Source organism: Pleurodeles waltl, chromosome 8, assembly GCF_031143425.1.
Source record: "Pleurodeles waltl isolate 20211129_DDA chromosome 8, aPleWal1.hap1.20221129, whole genome shotgun sequence".
In the NCBI taxonomy this organism is placed as follows: Eukaryota; Metazoa; Chordata; class Amphibia; order Caudata; family Salamandridae; genus Pleurodeles; species Pleurodeles waltl.
Window position 1 is genome coordinate 1,392,368,844 of NC_090447.1, and position 22,182 is coordinate 1,392,391,025.

The window sequence follows — 22,182 nt, forward strand, 5'->3', positions numbered from 1 at the left end:
AGTCAGTGAGGGTGACTGCAGTCGTTAGTCAGTCCTTACTCCCTGATCACAATACAGAAGTTACTGAATACCGTATATTATAGTTAAGAATACTTGAACTGTAGATCAAGACAAACATTTTATCACAACACATATTTTAATATCTCCCTTAATGAGCCCAAATATTATGTGTATTCTCCTACGTGAATATGTAAAAAATCATGAGCTTATAATTCAAAACTGTTCATTTCACTAAACAACAAATAGTAACACAACACAGACCAGAAGCATAGCAGTCCAGACATTTTGATATCCAAGCGGTCAGCACCTTTTTGCAGAGTCTTTGTGACACCCTATAGTGTATAAACGCCGTTTTAAACTGAGGCACCAGGAAGCTGTTCAGTCCTGTTGCCCATCCCTCATGGTCTAACAAAAATTTTATTTTGAAAAGTCCAAATCTGAGACTGTCGACGTGCTTCCACCTCTATCTTTTCGAGGTCTCCTCAGGACCAGGGCTGGTGTTGTCATCTAGCATATTCTGAGAACCACATGGGATGGTTTGAATAATTTCCAAACAATGTGTCTGATCAGGAACACACAATACAGACATACAGCTCGGTGAGCTCCATGCTGCCGCCGACAATAAAGAAGAAGGAATTAGTTGATACTTTGATACTAAGTTCCTGGTCAGCAACATTGTTTGGAAATTATTCAAACCAACCAGCCTACTAGAAAGGGGCAAGTATGCCCAGCAGAACCGGTTGCTCAAGTAGCTCCAGGATCTCCTGTAGACACTTAAACCCATTAGTCCCACCTATTTAATCTGGTACTCTAGTCAGTGTCTGTTAGTGGCACCTCATTGGCTCTTTCGAGGGGTCCTCAGGGTTCCTCATGTTTCCAATCACACTTGTGCCAACTGTAGCCTACACTATAGCCTTCCAGCAACATTTGCGAAACTCAGGCTTTCGGCCTGGCTCAAGCGAGCAACATGCATTTGGCATCTGCCAATTTTGATAGGCTCTTTTGCTCATCTTTGGACTGTCCAGTTTGCTTCAGTACAGGAGGATCTGACAAGGGCTATAAAAGTGCCTTTATTGAAAGTTGTAATTGAGTAGTACTTTCGGTATTGACCTTGCAAAAAAGTGTGATAAAGTATAATGTTAAGACATCAAAAATGCATTTTCTGCAAAAGTAAATAGTTCTATTATTTTTTTTGTTTTATTTAAACTAGGATATTCACAGTCCTCAGAGTCTTCCTGCATTTTCCAGTTGGAAGACATATCCACTGTTTTTTGGTACAGCTGTATTTGCTTTTGAAGGTATTGGTGTGGTAAGTGTTTTTTTGTTTCTCCAATGTCTATTCGTTTAGCATGAATATAATAAAGAATTATAGAACTTTAAAGTCTTTGATAAGATCTAGAACTTCACAATTTGAGAAAAGATATCTGCATCCTTTGGGAAGCCACCATTATCAGATACCAACCCTCTTATACAGCTCATTTGAGGGTAGATGGGCTGGATGGGTTGAACAGAAGGAGGAAGGGATATAAGTTCAAGCAATCACAATAGTGTAAGACATGTATATGACAACTGATACATCAAAAACACTCTGTGACTAGAGCAGTGTCAATGTTCTCTTCAGAGAGGCAATCCCCATTGTCCTAACCAGCTCAAGCAGTTAAGCCGACAGTCACAAGAATATGCAACATAAAATGATGCCATACATGTGAGGCCCTCTGTTGCCTTCTGTCAATCCGTGGGGTTGTTGTTGTTGCTTTCCTCTATGAGTGTCAACAGCCATTCCTTTCACTTTCATTACAAATGCTAGCTGCCCCTCACCTCACAAATGTAATGTTCTCTGAACACACCTTGTCTTTCCTTTCATCCACCTTTGCTCTTAACACTGCTCAGGCCAGTCCTTCCAGTTGAGAACAGAAGCATCAAAGCCATGTAGCTGCCATCCTTGGTGGGTGTGGGTTACATCATTCCATCTGGTTTCACCAGTGCGGATGTTAGGAAAACACAGATGGCTCACTGACCAGCTATTTCTTTTAAGATCCGCACATGCCTGCCTAGCTGTACCTTCACTTTAATCCAGCTTTTGTACAATGACACATACATCTTTAAAATTGAAAAATGTAAAAGCTAAAAATCGAAATCAAAACCTCTGCTACCTAGAATTTGGCGTGGTGTTTTTACCACGGCTATCTTTTCATTACACAGGGCAGGACAGTAAAAGATGCCATTTTGGGTTGGCACTCCCAGCAATTGTGCAACCAGAAAGGGGCCTTCATTAACAGTACTGCTACGTGACTTCGCAGGCGGCGCAACTAAGGCACGTCAAAGGCAAGTCCATCTGCGCCCGTCTGCTCTCCGACCGCTGAGCACCAGCCATGCTGCCCAGTCTACATCTCAGTTGAATATTCCACCTCAGGTTACTTACTGAAGGGAGGCTTTGTTTCTGGTTAAAAAATGGCTTTACCGTGATGAATTTCCTATATGTGTGGCCTCTCCTACAATGGCTCCAATGCAGGTACTATTTTGACTATACCTTTATATGATTAAAGGTATACCACAAAGATAGATGGTCTATGCTTTTAGTCAATCGTCTCTTATCGAAGGGGAGAAAAACATATTTGGATGGGAGAAAATTGTGGCTTGTATTTCTGGTGTATTTACCCCAGAAAGGGATGGACACTCGAGTTGTGTTCTAATCAATGCTAAGTCAGTGGTAAAACTCTCTATTGACCGCTTTGAGTTGGTAAGTCTGGAAGAGCTGGAGGTTCTGTTTCTCACTGAATCATTGTTTACAGACTCCTGTTCCTCCTTTTGAACTCTGAGCACTTTACCACTGCTACCCAGTGCTAAAGTGCATATGCTCTCTGTGTAAATTATACTGTTAATTGGTTTATCTATGATTAGCATATTTGTTTTACTAGTAAGACCCTAGTAAAGTGCACTAGAGGTACCTAGGGCATGTAAATCAAATGCTACTAGTGGGCCTGCAGCACTGGTTGTGCTACCCACATTGGTAGCCCTGGAATCATGTCTCAGACCTGCCACTGCAGTGTCTGTGTATGCAGTTTTAAACTGTAAATTCGACTTGGCAAGTGTACTCACTTGCCAGGCCTAACCCTTCCCTTTTCCCTCTTATAAGACACCCTTAAGGTAGGCCCTGGGTAGCCCCCTGGGCAGGGTGCAGTGTATGGTTATGGTAGGACATATACTAATGTGTTTTATATGTCCTGACAGTGAAATACTGCCACATTTGGTTTTCACTGCTGCAAGGCCTATCTCTCTCATAGGTTTTAAACATGATTAAAGTGTAGCTTCCCTTTGGGAGCAGATAGACATGTGGAGTTTGGGACCACTGAACTCACAATTCAAAAGTACATCCTTTAGTAAAGTTGGTTTTATGGTTGTGTGTTTGAAAATGCCACTTTTAGAAAGTGGGCATTTTCTTGCTTGAACCATTTTTGTGACTGCCTGTTTGTGGATATCCCTATCTTGGTTAGTTTGACATTTGGGCTGTTTGCATCTCTCTCCAGACAGTGACACAAAGGGGGCTCGGTGTAGCCTGCATATTCTGATGAGCCATCTGTGCTGGGGGGAGGAGTGGTCACTCACACCTGAAAGGGCTGTGCCTGCCCTCACACAATGCAGTCTCCAACCCCCTGGGCATGTCAGGATTTCACAGACAAGTGAGACTTTCCTTTCAAGTAAGCCTACATCGAAGGCAAATATGGGTATAAAAAGCGGACCCAAAACCACAGACTTGAGACACTTCTTGGGGTAGATGCTCTACCTCACAGACCCTGCTGGAGAACATTCCCTGAACCAGTCCTGAAAAGAGGAACTGCCTGGCTGCCCAAAGGACTCACTGGGACTGCTTTTCTGACAAGGACTGCTGCCTTGCTGTTGCCCTGCTGCCTTGCTGCTCTCTGGCTGTGCTGAGAAGTGCTTTCCAAGGGCTTGGATAGAGCTTGCCTCCTGTTCCCTGAAGTCTCAGGACCAAAAAGACTTCACTCCTGCAACTGGACTCCTTGTGTGGCGAAAATTCGCCGCACAGCCTGCTAAAAACGATGCACAGCCTGCCCCGCGGTGAGAAATTCACCACATGCTGAACTGGAACGACACAGCGCAACTTCGCAAGGAGAAGATTGATGTGGCACCTGCGTTGCGACTGGAACTTCGACACACAGCCCACCAAATCAACGTGCAGCCGACCCAGGACAACGCAGCCCGACTTCCATAGAGGAATCGACGCAGCACATGCCGTGCGGATCGATGCAGTGCTTGTAACTACGCTCCGCAAGCCCAGGATTCCTTGCACAGTCCCCGGGGCGCCAGAAACCCCTGCAAACCGAAGAGGAACCAAGTCCACACGCCGGAAACCGGCACAAAACCTTCCCCTGTGTGGAAAATAAGGATGCAAGTTAGTGTGCGAAGGGGTGAAACAGACACACACCTCCCCGTTTTCCATGCATCGCCTCCTCTGCGGTCCCTTGTGGAGATTTTGCACGCGAACCAGGTACTTTGTGCTTGCAAGAGATCTTTATTGTGTTTAATAGCAATGTACTTGTTGTGCAAAGACTTAAGACACTTTATATCACTTTTACAGTGATATCTCAACATCTACTTATTGCATTTGTTTTGACCTGCATCTTATCAGATAAATAGTGGTGCTATATGGTGTTGTTGTATGATTTATTGCACAAATACTTTACACATTGCTTTCTAAGTTAAGCCTGACTGCCCAGTGCCAAACTACCAGAGGGTGGGCACAGGATAATTTGGATTGTGTGTGACTTACCCTGACTAGAGTGAGGGTCCTTGCTTGGACAGGGGGTAACCTGACTGCCAACCAAAGACCCCATTTCTAACATTGGGTCACATGACAAAGTATAGCTGGAAAGTGGTCTTTGTGTATTTCTCCCAGACAGGGAGACAAAGGGAAGGTAGGTGTTGGCAGGATAGGCCAATCTTAGTTAACAGGGAGGAGCTGTTACCTTCCACAATTGCACACCACAAAGACTCTGAGTACTCTCAAAAAATGTTTATCACTAGTATTTTGTGACCCCAGACAAGAGGGGACAATGTCAGAGAGGAAGGGAATGCTTGACACCTCAGGGGTGTGGAAACCTTTAGAAGCGTCTCTTACTTCAAAGGGGCCACCTGGTATAAATATTGGACCTCAGACTCCAACTCTTCAATACAATTCTGGACCTGTGGACCCTGCCAGGTAGGAGGACTGCTGTGCTGCTGAAAGGACAACCACTCTGCTGGACTGCTTCCCTGCTGTGCTGACCTGCCGCACTCTTGCCTGTGTGATAAGGACTGGTCCTGCGTCTCTAAACCCAGGATCTTAGGGTGACTTTTAGGGCTGGTTGACTTGCCTCCTGATCACAAGCTTCAGGGATAGAACAGGCTTCCAACAACCTTGAATCCAGCACCTGAACTCTGCCATCTGTGAGTCCTACCCTCCTAAGAGGTGCACGCAGTCGTGGATCCTTCAAAGTGGGCCTGAAAGTGCTCTCCCTGCCAGTCTGTGGATTCAGCAGAACCAACGTGTCTTGGCCATGCCGCATCTCCTGCAGAACTCGTGTGTCTCCACTGCTCCTCAACACATCACTCTCAGAACTGAGGCGTCACCTCTGCTGCGCAGACATCCCCAATGCAAGGATTTTGCATCTCATAAAGCAGCCCACCAGAATGGCCGCTGCATGGCGCACCTCCATACAAGAACATCGCCTTGCCCAATGCAGCCCATCAGAACCTTTGCTGCCTGATGCATCTCCACTTACGGTATCGCCTCGCACTTTACAGCTCCCTGGAACCACTGTTGCGTGATCCATCTCCTCGCCCGGACCCGCATCGCCACTCCTGTGCAGCACATCAACACGGGACCACAAATCACTTCGCAACCAGGGTTAACGTACTGTGTTCAGTGAACCTAAGTGGGTCCCGGTAGTTGGCTCACACTTCATTGCGATCAGCCTGAACTTATGACTTTGACCCAGTCCAGCATAACCAAATAACCACAGTCAGCGCTTTGTGCTTTTTTGGCACTGCTTTCACTTAAATCTTTAAAATTACTTACCTCAGATTCTGCTGATTAGATTTTTATCAGTTTGGTCTCTAGTTTATTTATTAAAATGTATTTTATTTTTTAAATTGGTGTGGAATTTTCCTTGTGTTGTGTTTTCACTTTATTACTGTTTGAAGTATTTCATAAATACTTTACTCATTCCCTCTAAATTAAGCCTGACTGCTCTGTGCCAAGCTACCAGAGGGTTAAGCACGGGTTAATTTGGGGTTTTCTTGTGACTTCACAGTGACAAGGGATTGTGGTTGCTGCTTGAAAAGGGTTTCACCCCCCTCAACCAGTAACCCAATTTCTTCCATCAGTCATGCCCTCTCAAGCACGGGGAGTTGTAGCACTGGTTTGTAGTGATAAATACCTCACTAAGGAAGTCTCCTTGGTAGAATTTCCTCGTGCTGAACTGCTAAGTTTCACTACCACCACTCCAGCCTGCACCCTTGTGAGTAATGTAGTGTGCTACTGCACACCAAGGTCACTGTATTCGTTCCTTAAATTCTATTTTGATGTAATGTTACTGTTGTCTTTATCTTTTATGAATCTGCCATTCCTAGTAGATTTGAATTTACGGATCGACCCTGTGATCCCCGGCAGTACTATTGCCAATTTCATTGATGGAATGGCCAATATGGAATTTTGCCAGAAAATCACTGGCCCTACAGATGAGAACAGGGAGGGCACATATTGGGTCTTGTATTTGAGATTAGCGATTTGAGAGAGTGTGGGCATTTACCAGATGGTATGGACAGATCATTGTATGATTACATTATTTTTCTCACACCTTATAGGCACCAGAGACTAGTAAGCTCTTGTTGCTCATTGATCTCAACTGGAACACCCTTGAATACATTTCCGCCTCTGAGTTTATCAACAAGCTGCCTTAGACCACCAGGCCTCAGCATTTTGATCAATGGCAGATGGCTATAGCAGCTACTCCCGGTGGGGGTGACAACTTTGAGGGATATCCTGCTTCTAAAAAACGGTCTTCCCCAAGCAAGTTAGATCCTCTGCCCCATAGTGGACTGGTGCACTAACGTAAGAAAAAAGGGGGTGTAAGTACCTATGTGTTGCATCAGGATTTTACAGACAAAGCTTAGATTGAATTAAAGCTGGGGTTGAGAAAATATAACCGCTTGTACCCTCAGCTAAATCTGAATACCATATATACAAAATTTTAGCTCCCTCACCTATTCATGCCATAACAGCCTTTAGCCATGTCAAGATCTGATAGATAGATTTTCTAACTTCTTCGAAGATAAGTCATCTGTAACACTATGGTCACCTCAATTCAAACCTTCGAACATTCCGATCTGTTTGGCGATAGATCAGGATGGTCGAAATTACTTACAGAACCACACATGATATCTTGGCTTGCTCAGTTTGACTGTCTAGTGAGTGAACAGTTGGTAACTATTGCAAACTCAATTAAGTCAGACTCCCCACTTGAGCCCATCCCTCCTAAATTCTGGATGCTTACTAAGTCATCTCTTTCACAACCTCTCTCTCTCGGAGGTGTGCAACAGTTCTTACCCATATTTTTATTCTTTAAAGTGGAAAACGGCCTTGATTATCCCTCTACTGAAAAAGCCAAATGCAGACCCAGCTCACCTTTCCAATTATCGCCTGATATCCCTTCTCCCTTTTGCAGTCAAGGTTGGTGAGAAACATGTTAGCCAACTGCTGTTGGGTTATTTGAAACAATATAGGGGGTCATCATGACCCTGGCAGTCTTTTGACCGCCAGGGTTAATGTGGCGGTAGTACAGCCAAAAGGCTGGCGGTAAATATTGCCACATTATGAGTGTGGTGGGTTGGCTGCAGCCAACCTGCCACTTCTGCACTCATACCGCCATGGCAGTATGAACCACCGGGCTGGAGATATCAATCTCCGACCATGCGGCCCACAGAGTACTGCCAGCGGCATTATAAGCCTGCCTACCGCTATGGTTTCCATGGTGTTAGCAGTGACACAAAAACCATGGCAGTTGGCCCTACCATTGACAGGGAATAAGGAGGATAAGAGTTTGGTCGAGTCCAGCAGCATCTTTGTGCAGGAGTATAATAACGGACTGCCTTAGTCTAGAAAAGGAGTGCTCTATTCCTTGCGCAAACTATGGGGGTCATTCTGACCCTGGCGGTCGGTGATAAAGCGGCGGCCAACCCGCCAACAGGCCGGTGGACAAAAAAATGCAATTCTGACCCTGGCGGGAACCGCCAACACAGCCCGCCGCATTAACACTCCGACCGCCACGGCGGAACAAACAAACAGCGCGGCGGTCACCGCCAACAGCCAGGTGCCAGACAATGTACCGCCCACCCTATCACGACCCACCAATCCGCCACCTTTTCCGGGGCGGGAGCCCCGCCGATAAAAACACGGCGGAAACAGACATTTCCAATGGAAAACGCTCACCTCGAGACACTCCACGCGGAATCCGGACAGCATGGAACCCGAATTGAACATCATACCTGCTCTCGTCTACCTGCTCATCTACCACGAGTACGAACTCCGGCGCAGACGTCAACGGTGAGTACTGCACCTACGACACACGGGAGGAGGGAGGAAGAAAGGTTACGGGCATACACATATGCGACCCCCCCACCCCCCCAATATGTACACACCAATGCAGAGCAGGAAGTCACAGTGACACCACACAAAGACCCTTTAAAAATACAATGACACAACCAAATTTGGAATACATTTTCATATACAAAAAAAGCACCTGGAAATAATTGAGCAACCGTGAAAAATATTTGCAAAAACCAAAAAGATATACACATCAGTGTATCACTGAAGTAACAAGTCCTGCACATCCTACGAATCTAACATGTCCGTGCGCCAAGGTTCTGCGAAACAAGGGCAAAGCCCACACACGAGACCTGAGTCCTTTGGAGAGAACACTGCAGGGGCATCTGATGTCAAAACTACAGGCACCTCAGGGGGAAGGGAAGGGGGGGCCACCACAGCCACATGAGTCCACAACGCCAGATCCACGAGGAGCCACCATGCCCACTGTACCATCCTGGGGAGTGCAAAGCCACAGTCTCTCAAGTCTCTGCAGTGGGTGGGTTGCCCACTGGACCATCCTGGGGAGTGCAAAGCCACAGTCTCTCAATGTCTCTACAGTGGGTGGGTTGCCCACTGTACCATCCTGGGGAGTGCAAAGCCACAGTCTCTCAATGTCTCTACAGTGGGTGGGTTGCCCACTGTACCATCCTGGGGAGTGAAAGCCACAGTCTCTCAATGTCTCTACAGTGGGTGGATTGCCCACTGGACCATCCTGGGGAGTGCAAAGCCACAGTCTCTCAAGTCTCTACAGTGGGTGGATTGCCCACTGTGCCATCCTGAGGAGTGCAAAGCCACAGTCTCTCAGGTGGATTACAGAGTCCACTGGTCAAGGAGGAGGCATGGTGGGCACAGTGAACCATAAACAGTGCCTGAGACGGCGGGACCCAGCGCAGCGGTGCATGACATGGCGATGTCCAGCGGAGCGGTGCTTGAGAGGAAGGGCCCAGCGGAGCGGTGCTTGACAGGAAGGGCCCAACGGAGCGGTGCTTGAGACGGCGGGGCCCTGTTCAGCGGTACCTGTCTTCACGGCGGGGACCTGTTCAGCGGTACCTGTCTTCACGGCGGGGCCCTGTTCAGCGGTACCTGTCTTCACGGCGGGGCCCTGTTCAGCGGTACCTGTCTTCACGGCGGGGCCCTGTTCAGCGGTACCTGTCTTCACGGCGGGGCCCTGTTCAGCGGTGCTCTTCTGCACGGCGGGGCCCTGTTCAGCGGTACCTGTCTTCACGGCGGGGCCCTGTTCAGCGGTGCTCTTCTGCACGGCGGGGCCCTGTTCAGCGGTACCTGTCTTCACGGCGGGGCCCTGTTCAGCGGTACCTGTCTTCACGGCGGGGCCCTGTTCAGCGGTACCTGTCTTCACGGCGGGGCCCTGTTCAGCGGTACCTGTCTTCACGGCGGGGCCCTGTTCAGCGGTACCTGTCTTCACGGTGGGGCCCTGTTCAGCGGTACCTGTCTTCACGGCGGGGCCCTGTTCAGCGGTGCTCTTCTGCACGGCGGGGCCCTGTTCAGCGGTACCTATCTTCACGGCGGGGCCCTGTTCAGCAGTGCTCTTCTGCACGGCGGGGCCCTGTTCAGCGGTACCTGTCTTCACGGCGGGGCCCTGTTCAGCGGTACCTGTCTTCACGGCGGGGCCCTGTTCAGCGGTACCTGTCTTCACGGCGGGGCCCTGTTCAGCGGTACCTGTCTTCACGGCGGGGCCCTGTTCAGCGGTGCTCTTCTGCACGTCGGGGCCCTGTTCAGCGGTACCTGTCTTCACGGCGGGGCCCTGTTCAGCGGTACCTGTCTTCACGGCGGGGCCCTGTTCAGCGGTGCTCTTCTGCACGGCGGGGCCCTGTTTAGCGGTACCTGTCTTCACGGCGGGCCCTGTTCAGCGGTACCTGTCTTCACGGCGGGGCCCTGTTCAGCAGTGCTCTTCTGCACGGTGGGGCCCTGTTCAGCGGTACCTGTCTTCACGGCGGGGCCCTGTTCAGCGGTGCTCTTGCAGTATGTCAAGGGAGTCATACCTGGCCTGGACACCCTGCTCACTCGCCCTCCGACCGTGCTGTGTCAGGCTCCTTCGGGGAGTGAGTCCTGGGCCCTTTGGTGTCGTCCCTTGCAGCCGGGATGGGGCTTGTGGGGCCCTCCTGCTCCGCGCTCCTGGTGGTTGTCCTCTCCGCCCTGCTGTCCTTCCGCTCCTTAGATGGGGCTCTCGGGCCCTTGCCTCCCCTGGCTGCTGTGGCCGGTGAAGTGGCCGGAGTCACCTCCTTGGGGGCAGCCGTCTCTGTCCGCTCACGGCGGCCCTTCAATTTCCGGGTCCTCTTGCCTGGGGGGGGCTGGCTGTCCCCTTGCTGCTCACCGAAGTGTTACTGCCGCCAAAGGGTGGACTCCACATGCCATGCACCACTTGCACTGTAGAAGTTGGGCTGGTGGTGGCTGAGGTGCCCTTGGGACTTTTCCCAGTTGGAGGGGGTGGGTCGGGGGAGGGAAAGAGGTCAAAACTGGAGAGGTAATTTTTCTTGGGACCAAGGTAAGGGGTAGGAGTAGTGGTGAGAGAAGAAGATGTGGTTGTATGAGAGCCAGGTGTGCTGTCCTTGGGTGCAGGTGACTGGGACGTAGGCTGTGGTGAGGTGGTTGGCTGTTGTTTGGGTGTCTGCCTGCGTTTATGTGTCTTGGAAGAGGGGGTGACAGACACAGTGGGAGAGGACACAGGGGACGTGTAAATGCCAGTGGGGGTGGTGACTGCAGGTGTGCGGACTGTAGTGGAGGGTTTGCTGGTGGTGGAAGAACTGGCTGATGTTGGGGTGCATGCAGGTGTGAGTGTAGACGTCACAGGGAGGGAGGAGGGAGACGAGGAGGACGGGGACACAGAGGTGGTAGTGACTGTTGATATGTCTGCATCTGTGTGTTGCTTGGGTGAATGCTTGTGTTTTCTGTGGTGCTTATGTTTGGATGAGCTGGCCTTGGGTGTTGAGGTGTGTGCAGGCTGGTCTGATGGTGTGGATGGGATAGGTTGAGGTACAGGAGACAGAGAAAGGGTGGAGGCAGATAGAAGAGGGAGACTGGAGACAGGGACAATGGCTGCCGTCAGTGCTGAGGCCAGAGCAGTGAACGCTCGTTGATGGGCAGCCTGACCCGAATGAATGCCCTCCAGGTAGGCATTGCTCCGATGCACCTCCCTTTCCACCCCCTGGATGGCATTCAGAAGGGTAGTCTGCCCAACAATGACCGTCCTCACCAGGTCAATGAGCTCCGCACTGAGGGCAGCAGGGGTAACAGAGGCAGAGGTGCCTGGGGCGAAGGAGACGCGCGCCTTCCTGGCCGAGCGGCCACGGAGCGAAGACTGAGGGGCTGCTGGGAGGGCGGTGCTGGTGCGCTGGGTGGCGGCTGTACCTGTTGTTGCGGGGGGCACAGAAGGTGCCGCCACCGCTAGGGAGCTCCCAAACGAGGACGTGTCCGTGTCGCTGGTGTCTCCACCGGCCCCTGTTGTGGTGCTCCCCTCGCCCTCCGGATCACTGGTGCCCTCGGTGTCTGTGTCAGTGCCCACCGGGGCCTGGTGACCTGCAGCTCCCTCCTGCTCCGACGCCAAATCTCCTCCGCCTGATGATGCTAAAACACAAGAAGACAAAGATTTAGGGTGGGGGGAGAAATGAAACAAAGTTGAGTGCATGCCTTAGCAATACCCTTTGCGGAGAGGACAGACACAGGTGCCTCGTGCACTAAGTCGCGAACTTGGGGTACACTACTCAGTACTTCTGACTAGGCAAACAGGTCTAGGGACAACACACGCGCACATGTGTGATGCTGGAGCATGGGTAGCTGCACTTGGCACCCTACAGAGGTGGGGGGCGGGGGCACAGGGCCATGCCTAAGGGAGCGGACTACACTACAGAGAGCGCCCTGGCCTAATGTCACCCACAGCCCTCCTCCCCCACCCAGACGCCTCCAATGCGCATACAGATAGGAGAATGTGCGGATACTCACCCCCTTGTGTCTGTTGTGCTGTCCTCAAGCGCCCATCCAAATTAGGGTAGGCCACCGCCAGGATCCGGGACATCAGGGGGGTCATGGTGCGACTGGCACCCCTCCTAGGTCGGGAGGCCATCCCCAGCAGTGTTTCTGTGGTCTTCCTCGTTCCACGGTGGATGTCCTCCCACCTCTTGCGGCAGTGGGTGCCCCGTCTGTTGTAGACCCCCAAGTTCCGGACTTCCTTGGCGATGGCACGCCAAATATCGATTTTCTGGTGGGCGCTCACCTGTTTGACATGTACAGGGTGGGAAAGAGAAACCGTCACATATCTGCATGTTTGGAGTACATGCCCCCCCCTCCCCAACCTTGTCATGGTTCCCATTCTCTCATCTGTCGTGCGTTGCACTCCTCATTCCCTCCACACCCCACCAACTTACATCCCCCCCCCTCCACACAGGCATAACCCATTCAATGTGCACTGAGTGTACTCACCTGTTGGTCTGGAGGACCGTAGAGTAGCGCATACTGGGGGAGGACCCCGTCCACGAGCTTCTCCAACTCTTCTGAACTGAAGGCGGGGGCCCTTTCACCAGTAGCAGCAGCCATTGTCACTTCCAGACCGAGTTCACAGCAGCACTTGCAGTATAGGTCCTCTCCTGTGGATGATCAGGTCCCGAATGATTGAGCAGATAGAAAATGGCGGTCACGCCCGCGGCGGTGCGTACCGCGGCGGTGCGTCCCGCGACCGCCGGCGCACATCGTCATTGGCTCCTGAAACCCATAGGCTTCAATGTTAACCAATGCGTCTTCGCACAGCGGTCTTCGACCGCCTACCGCCACGGTGTGCCCCGCCAGCGCAGTGACCTCACATCCCATTGTCCCACTTCACAGGTCAGGCATCGGCCATTTCAAGGGCCCACATGGCTTAATTTCTAATGCGTCACACAGGCCTAGGCCTTGCAATGGCACACATACAAACATATCAAACCATACATTTACCTGTACTGTGCAAGCTGTGTTGTACGTACCTGTGAGTGGATTGACTCTGTACTCCATATTCTCCTTCCTAGGCACCGTCCGCTGGGACTAGCGATGAGAAGGAGGAATCCTCGCGTGTACCGGCCGCTGGTGGACCTGTCCACAATGGAAGAACGCAACATAATACTACGATACCGACTTGACCGAGCCTCCATCCATGAACTGTGTGCCCAGCTGGAGCCAGCCCTGATGTCCCCCATCCGCCAACCCACAGGAATTCCCCCTCTAGTGCAGGTTCTGTCTGTCCTCCATTTCTTTGCAACTGGCTCATTCCAGACAACAGTGGCCATGTCATCTGGGATGTCTCAGCCTATGTTTTCCAAGATCTTATCCAGAGTGTTGTCTGCCCTGATGAAACTCATGCGGAGCTACATCATTTTCCCAGAGGAGGGTGATTTGCCTACAGTGAAAGCTGATTTCTATGCCCTTGGACACATCCCCAACATCATTGGTGCAATTGATGGGACCCATGTGGCTTTAGTCCCCCCAAATGACGATGAACAGGTGTACAGGAACAGGAAGAATTACCATTCAATGAATATCCAGGTGGTCTGTTTGGCTGACCAGTACATCTCCCATGTAAATGCCAAGTTCCCAGGGTCAGTGCATGACGCGTATGTTATGCGAAATAGCAGCATTCCCTATGTGATGGAACAGCTACAGAGACAGCGTGTGTGGCTAATAGGTGACTCTGGTTACCCCAACCTGCCGTGGCTATTGACCCCAGTGAGGAATCCCAGGACCAGGGCAGAGGAACGGTACAATGAGGCCCATGGGCGTACTAGGAGGGTGATTGAGCGAACCTTTGGGCTCCTGAAGGCCAGGTTTAGGTGCCTGCATATGACAGGTGGATCCCTAATGTACTCACCAAAGAAGGTGTGCCATATCATCGTGGCGTGCTGTATGCTCCACAACCTGGCTTTGCGACGCCAGGTGCCTTTCCTGCAGGAGGATGGTCCAGATGGTGGTGTTGTAGAAGCCGTGGAGCCTGTGGAGAGTGAAGAGGAGGAAGACTCTGAGGACGACACAGACAATAGGGACAGAGTGATACAACAGTATTTCCAGTAACACACAGGTAAGAATCACCCATGCCATTTCACAATTGCTTATAGCCTCCTGCATCTGTACTTTCTGTAGTTTCCCACAGATGTTTTTCATTAATTTTTGCCTTTCCCTTCCCTTCTCAGTGCTGTCTGACTCAGTACCTGACTTCTGCTTGGTTCGCCCATGAAATACAGCGTATTGACATTGGTATGTTGTCATGACTAATTGACAGAACAGAAATTGAACAGTAATATGTAATACATTTGTTAATAATACAGCATGACTCAAAACAGATTTGTGTGCAAAATGTGATTTATTTACAGTGCTAGATATCGGTACATGTGATTCTAAGGGTGATGGGTGGGGGTGGAGGAATATCCATGGCAGAGTCCAGTTCTCAGTCTCACAGGTGCATTGTCCTTTTGCCTGTGGAAGGATGGAGCATAGGCAGTTCATGGTTGGACAGGGTGGCAATGTGGGACAGTGGGAAGACTTGAGGTGGTATGTCCTGCTGGCGGGGGTCTTGACATCCTACTCTGTCTTTTTTTTTGGTCTCAGGCTCCTCTTACGGGGTGGTTGTTCTTCAGCAGGAGGTGGGGTTCTGGGGGGCTGTCGAGGTGTTGGGACCTCCTGTCCACTAGCGCCGGCGGAGGTGGTAGGCTGTTCCTGGTCCGGGCTAGTGACAGGGGCCCTGTGTGGTGCACCATGGTCCCGCAACGCGTCCTCTATCCTGTGGAGGGCCAGGACGATGGTCCCCATTGCGGTCCCGATGATTCTCAGCTCCTCCCTGAACCCCATGTAGCGTTCCTCCTGCTGTGCCTGGATCTCAGTGAACCTGGCCAGTACCGTCGCCATCGTTTCTTGGGAGTGGTGGTATGCCCCCATGAGGGTGGTGAGGGCCTCTTGGAGAGTGGGTTCCCTGGGCCTCTCCTCCCCCCCCCTGTCGCACAGCAGCCCTCCGAGCTGCCCGGTTTCCCCCGGCCTCTGTCCCCTGGACGGTGTGCCCGCTACCACAGCCCCCAGGTCCCTGTTGTTGTTGGGGTGTTGGGTTAGCCTGGGTGCCCTGTAGTGGCAGACACACCGCTGATTGAGCTGTCCTAGAGACAGAGGCATGGGCCCGCTGGGTGGGAGCTGTGCTGGTGTTGGCAGAGGGGGTCGGGTCTGGTGTGGCCTGTGGCTGCCAGAGGGGAACCGACTGCCCAGAGGTCCCCGATGGTCCGGGCTGGTCATCAGGTTCACTGTCGACAGAGCTGCTATCCTCAGTGTGGGCCTGTTCCGGTGGTGGGATGGACACTTCTGGACCCTCCTGGCTGGTGTGTTGTCGTTCGGGTCCTGCATGGGGTAAGAGAGTTTGGTATTGTTTCTGTGTGTGCAATAGCGTGCGTGTTATGGGTGCCCTTGTCCCCCAGTGCAGGCATTCCCTTGAGGGAGGTGTTGTGAGGGTAGTTAGTGGGGGGGGGGGGGTTAGTGCAGTGGTCATGCTTAGGTGATGGGTGCCCATGATTTGTGTTGGCATGCAGGAGTTGGTGTTGGGATGGGTGGGTTGTGCTGGTGAGACATTGTCAGGGAGGATGTGTGCTGGGGGGTTGGGGGTGAGGGTGGGGGTGTGGGTTGGCATGCTGGTGGGGTGGGGGGGATATAGTAGTTGAGATTGGACTTACCAGAGTCCATTCCTCCGGCTACTCCTGCGAGGCCCTGAGGATGCAGGATGTTCAAGACCTCTTGCTCCCACGATGTGAATTCGGGAGGGGTGGGTGGGGGTCCGCCGCCAGTCTTCTGGACCGCGATGTTGTGCCTGGAGACCATCGATCGGACCTTCCCCCGTAGGTCGTTCCATCTTTTGCGGATGTCCTCCCTATTCCTGGGATGCTGTCCCACCGCGTTGACCCTGTCCACGATCCGCTGCCATAGCTCCGCCTTCCTAGCTATACTGGTGTGCTGCACCTGCGAGCCGAAGAGCTGGGGTTCCACTCTTAGGATTTCCTCCACCATGACCCGGAGTTCTTGGTCCGAAAAGCGTGGGTGCCTTTGGGGTGCCATGGGGTGGTGTGGGTGAGGTGTGGGGTGGTGTATGTAATGATAAGTATGTTGGTGAGTGGTGCTTTGTGCTACTATGTGGTGTGTGTGATGGTGTAGTGTGCCTCAGTGTGTCTTGCTATGGATTGTCTGCTGTGTCTCTCTCTCCTTCTCTCAGTAATTATGGTCGCAGGGGTTTGTGGGTGATGTGGGTGTGTGTTTTATAGTTGGTTGATTGTGTGGGAGTGGTGTGTGTATGTGTATCAGGTGTGTGTATTTCAAATTGGCCAATGTGGCTGTGTTTTGGTGCTGTGTGTGTATTCTGACCGCGGCGGTGTGTAGCGCCAATGGAATACCGCGTTTGAATGACCGCCGTGTGGATTCGTGGGTCGTAATGGCATGGGCGTATTTCTGTTGGCGTGACGGTGGAGGTTTGGTCATCTCCAGTTTCACGCTGTCCGCTGATGTGGCGGGCTGCAGTGGAGGACGGATTTTTGGAGGTTTGGCCGTTGTGGGTCAGAATGACCGTGGCGGTTAACCGCGGCTGCGGCGGTGTTATGGCGGTCTTCTGACCGGCGGTAAGGGCCTTTTACCGCCGAGGTCAGAATGACGCCCTATGTATTTAGAATTTTCAGTATATGGGGTTTAGAGAATTTTATTATGTCTCCAACAACCATTAGCAGGAGCAATAGGTTGATTGTGAAGCACAGTTATCTCAAATATTGCACTGAGAATAAACTCAAAATGGAATTCGGTAAAGTGTCAGTTTTATATTATTGTAGATCTTTCGAAACTCGCGGGCCAGCATTATATATGTCTTTATCCATTACGAATTCGGAGAGGTCCCTCTTGTTTCGTTTTAGAGCAGGCACGGGTTGGAGGCTACTGTGCTTTGAGGGTGAAGGTAGATTGCTTGGAGAGTCTACGCTGCCGTGTCCATGTGACGGCTGAAGGGAGCAATCTTTGTTGCACTTAATGTTTTTTTTTGTAGATTTTGAAGATGGATGGATAGGCTGAGTGCTATGATTCACTAAGTTAGATGCATATTTAAATTAGGCACCAATAATTAGGCACCTTGGTTGCATATCCCCTTTTATGTTTATGCAATCTAGTTTTATACGAGTAGTGATGTATTATATTCCCCCCGGAAGCCTCTTTTATATTGTTAGGTACTTTTCACGTTTTTAGTATTGCACATACGCACTTTACCTTTATATTATATTAGAAAGGTTTATTCTTTTGTGCTATGTTTTTGTTTTTCCTATAAATTGCCCTGCTGTATTAAACTGTTTCCCACAGCTACATAATTGAAGATAGCTACAGGCAATTAAGATGAATTTTAAATCAGCCTACGGCACAGCTGTCAATATTTTATGTGATGTGAATGATTGGTGGCTGTAATTTAAGATCTTATTTATTGTTCTATACATAGTTATAAATGGATTATTGATTAACTTTTGATTATTGTTGTATGCATTTCTGTGCTTTTATGGTTGAGTGATTGACTGAATAAAGATATTGAATTGATTGATTGACTAGCGTTATCACCACCATACACTACTACACATATTATCACCACTAATAACACTTGTACCGTCATCACCACTGCCACTACACTCTTTACCCCACCATCAAGTACTACAACCACAACAACGTTCTTATGTCCATGTGTTAAGTGCATTGTGTGTATGACACCACTGTGTGTGTGTGTGTGTGGGTAAGAGAAAGGATGACCTTGGCATGTTCGTTAGAGACGTTATTTGCTATAAGTAATAAAAGGATAGTCCTTTTGGCTTTACCTATGCTTTTTTCAGTTATATTGTATTTTGGTATGCTATTGTATGTAATGTTTATTCAAATTGGTTTAATCAACTTTTTATTTTTATTTATAATATGCTTCTTTTGGGCACACAACTTGTTTCTCTTGAATCATTTTAGCTGACAGTCATTTGATCTTCACAACAACTGCACTCTAAACAGGCAATTCACACACTAAATTGTGTGATATGTTAGTAGTACTGAAATAGTACTATTAACATACTAGGAAATGCTACTCACAAACATTCATCTTGAGGTCTACGTCTCCGCCTCTCCTGCTGTTTTTGTGCAGGTATACATGTTAGTAGTAAACATGGGAAAGACGAGGGGAGTGGCTGAGAAATGGGGAATACTTACGAAAAAAGAGAGAGGTTTAGGGAGGAGTAAGGAGAGGTTTAGTGAGGGGTAAAGGAACGACTAGCACCCATCCATTCAAGAGGAAGCCCAATACTATTCAGAAATTGCAATTCTGTAGTTACTACATCCAAAAAGGACCCAAAACACAGGTAGATGTCCTCCACCTTAAGGCTGGAGGAGGTCTAGTACCGTCATGGCCAACCACTGGTACTGCGTAACTCTCTCATAGAAAATAATGGAGGGCAGGGAATTAAAATAAAAACCCATAGGAAATATTGTTAAATTAATGACTTAAACATATAAATAAATTCAATTTAATGTTCAAAAATATATAAACATAATTATTTGGTATTTGTTTTAGAAAATATGTTGATAAATCTTTTAATGTAAAAAAAAAGTAATGCAATTTTAATTAAAAAAAATTCTGTACATAGCTTTTAATACTTTTTGCTCCAGAATAAATAAGTATAACGTTTAAACTTCAGGTGGATGTTTGAAAATAAATCTTAAGCAAAATCTATTTTTATTTCATTTAATATATTTACCATAAATATTTTTTATAAAAATTAAATTATTAATGCTTGAACATGTTTTTATTTTTTGTCCTACATTTTAAAAATTATGTTAAATTAAGTAGCATTAGTATTTAATTTAAAATAATTTTTTAAAGCTTAATACATTTTTAACTGTACCCTATACTTTACCAGATGGAGATCCAGCCCTGATGGCAGTGTACTCCACCTGCGTGTGAAAAGTTACATAAAGTAACTTTCTGCTCATAAATTGGTATCCATCCTCTTTGTTCAGGGGCTGAGGACATTTAAGGCTACACTTTTGAGTACGTTTACACTAATAAATGATAAATAGCCAAAAGTAGTAAAGTTACTCAAGAGTAAAAGTGTAAATCTACAGGGATTGACTTACTTGTGTAGTTTACCTTTGTAGATAGCCCTATAAATATAAATATTTTCCTGTATTGTGGGGAAAAAAGGGGAAAGGTTTACTTTGTTCTAAGCACAACAGATTTGATCAGTCTCCGTTACCACAATTTCCCAACAACGTAATTGATCTTTAAAGACTCTTTAAAATGGTTTTCCTGAGAATGCATGTTTAAAATCTTTCACTACTTTTGCATTTGTCCAGGTGCTTCCCCTTGAAAACAGAATGAAAGAAAGCAAGAAATTCCCTCTAGCCTTGAATATTGGCATGGGAATAGTTACATCTTTGTATATATCGCTTGCTACTCTAGGCTATTTGCGCTTTGGAGAAGACATCAAAGGCAGCATTACTCTGAATTTACCACAGGATGTATGGTAGGTTTTCAAGCAAAGTCTACATGTTTGTACATGTGTTTGGTTGTACATTTTCTTAATCTTCATCAAACGTATTGAGCAACCTCTCCAGCTTAAGGCAAAGACTAAACTTGTTCCTACTCCACAAACAAGCTCTGTTTCTGCTTCGGGGCTAATTTGCCTTGCCTCCTACCCCCTCCTCGAGTTCCTCTTCATCCTGGTATTTTCTGCTTATAGGGTCTAATGGCTGTGCCCCTAGTCCATTTGCATCTCCTCAGCCATACCCCCCCCCCCCTCTACCTCTCTTCTCCTTGATCTGATTCTGATGTTTTTGATACATGATCTCTTGTTATTCTATCCTGCTTCCCTTTCCTATTCACAGGTTTTCTGATATATTTCACTCCTCTTATTGTTATTTCTCTCACAGTCCAGTTTGATCCACTCTCTGGTATGGAAGATGTTCATGACCACCTTAGTTTATTGTAGCTTTACTTGATTATTACTTGTATGCTAGAAGCTGGATCCCTGGTGCAGTACAAATATTAAAATAAATTAGTCATTCTAGTATATGCAAACATTTACACAATCTTTAATAATCCTATTCCATCTCATGGAAACATTTCAAAATGGTATTTTCAAGTTTCACTAGAGTGCTCCATGTTCATGAACATCAGGTGTAGCCGCTTTAAAAAAAATTGGATTATTATATGGGTTGGGGGGGCTAGCCACCTCAAGGAATAACTACAACTGTTGTAAGGGTGAACCCTCAAAGTCACTAAATTAACTTGAGCTCAACCCTCTGGTAACTATGGCACAAAGCAGACAGGCTTAACATACTGCAATGTGTAAAGTATTTATGCAGTTCTTAGACAGTAATAAAGATGAGATGCAAAACAATAAAAATCCCAAACTGATTTAGCAAAATAGAGTAAAATGTAATGAAACCAATGACACCAAAATGACAAAAAATCCACTGAAAAGAACTGGGGATATGATTTTTTTAAAGTTTTAAGTAGGAATAGCATCAAGAAGCATAAAGTATCAATGGTCGCGGTAGCCTTGAACCTAGGTGCAATTTGATCCTAACGGCAATGGAGCGTAAGTTAGATACAGCAACCGTGTCCATCCTGGTCAAATATTTTACCTTATAACTTTAGCCCTTTAAGTTCCTATCCACAGCAATAGCATACTTTCAAAGTCCCCTAGGACAGTGGTTCCCAACCTGTGGTTCGGGGACCCCAGTGGGTCCGCAAAGCCTTATCAGGGGGTCCGCGACTGCTTAAAAAATTAAATAATATTAATAGATTAGGTCCCCAGCTTTCAGTAATGACTTAATGTGGTTTCCCTGGTTCCCAATAATGATTTAGTGGTGGTCCCCGGGTTTCAGTAATGATAAAGTGGGGGGTCCACAGGAGTCAAAAAGTTGGCAACCTCTGCCCTAGGACTTCAGGGAAAGCACTTAGAGACTCAAAGGTTGTCAGGCAGAGGCCAGTCAGCAGCGCACAGTCCAGGTCCAGGTTCCACTGGTCAGCAGGGCAGTTGCAGGAAAAGACCTCTTGTAGCTTGTTGTGCCCCTGTAACTTTAATAGGAGGCAAGCCTTATGACTTTTGTCTTGGGTACAACTTGTTCAGTATTCTAACCACTTATCAGGTCTCACTCATCAGGTTCAGTCCTCTTCTGATGTTTCACAGGTCCAGGAGTGTTCTGAAGTCGCTAACTGGAGATGACACTTTTATGCCTGGAACAAATTAGCGAGTGGGAATGACTCCCAGGCACACCATAACCAATTGTTAAAAGTTCCTGAGGCTAACACTACCTACTGTGGGCATTTTTCAAGATGTCAAAAGTCTTCACCCACACTTAGCGTGGGTCAGAGTTTTTTTGGGGGGTGTGGGGAGTGTACTGTGGTAATCCTAGTATCCTGCCACATCCAACTCCAAAAGTCAGCTCGGGACAGCCTCTGTAGCCACATAAAACCCAAAGGCAGATGTCTAGTAGAACAAAGCAGGGTATTCCAGCAACCTTGT

General features: G+C 48.4%; 1 protein-coding gene across 3 annotated transcripts in view; it reads left to right on the top strand.

Annotated features, from left to right (window-relative positions):
• SLC36A4 (solute carrier family 36 member 4) overlaps window positions 1–22,182 on the top strand; it is an 820,425-nt gene that overhangs the window by 377,162 nt on the left and 421,081 nt on the right. For all 3 annotated transcript variants that reach the window (XR_011194611.1, XM_069202450.1, XM_069202452.1), the window contains 2 exons: window positions 1,211–1,309; window positions 20,006–20,175. Coding sequence is in view for 2 of the 3 variants with exons in the window: in XM_069202450.1 (XP_069058551.1) it covers window positions 1,211–1,309; window positions 20,006–20,175 (269 nt within the window). In the remaining variant the exon portion in view is untranslated. The remainder of the gene's footprint in view (window positions 1–1,210; window positions 1,310–20,005; window positions 20,176–22,182) is intronic.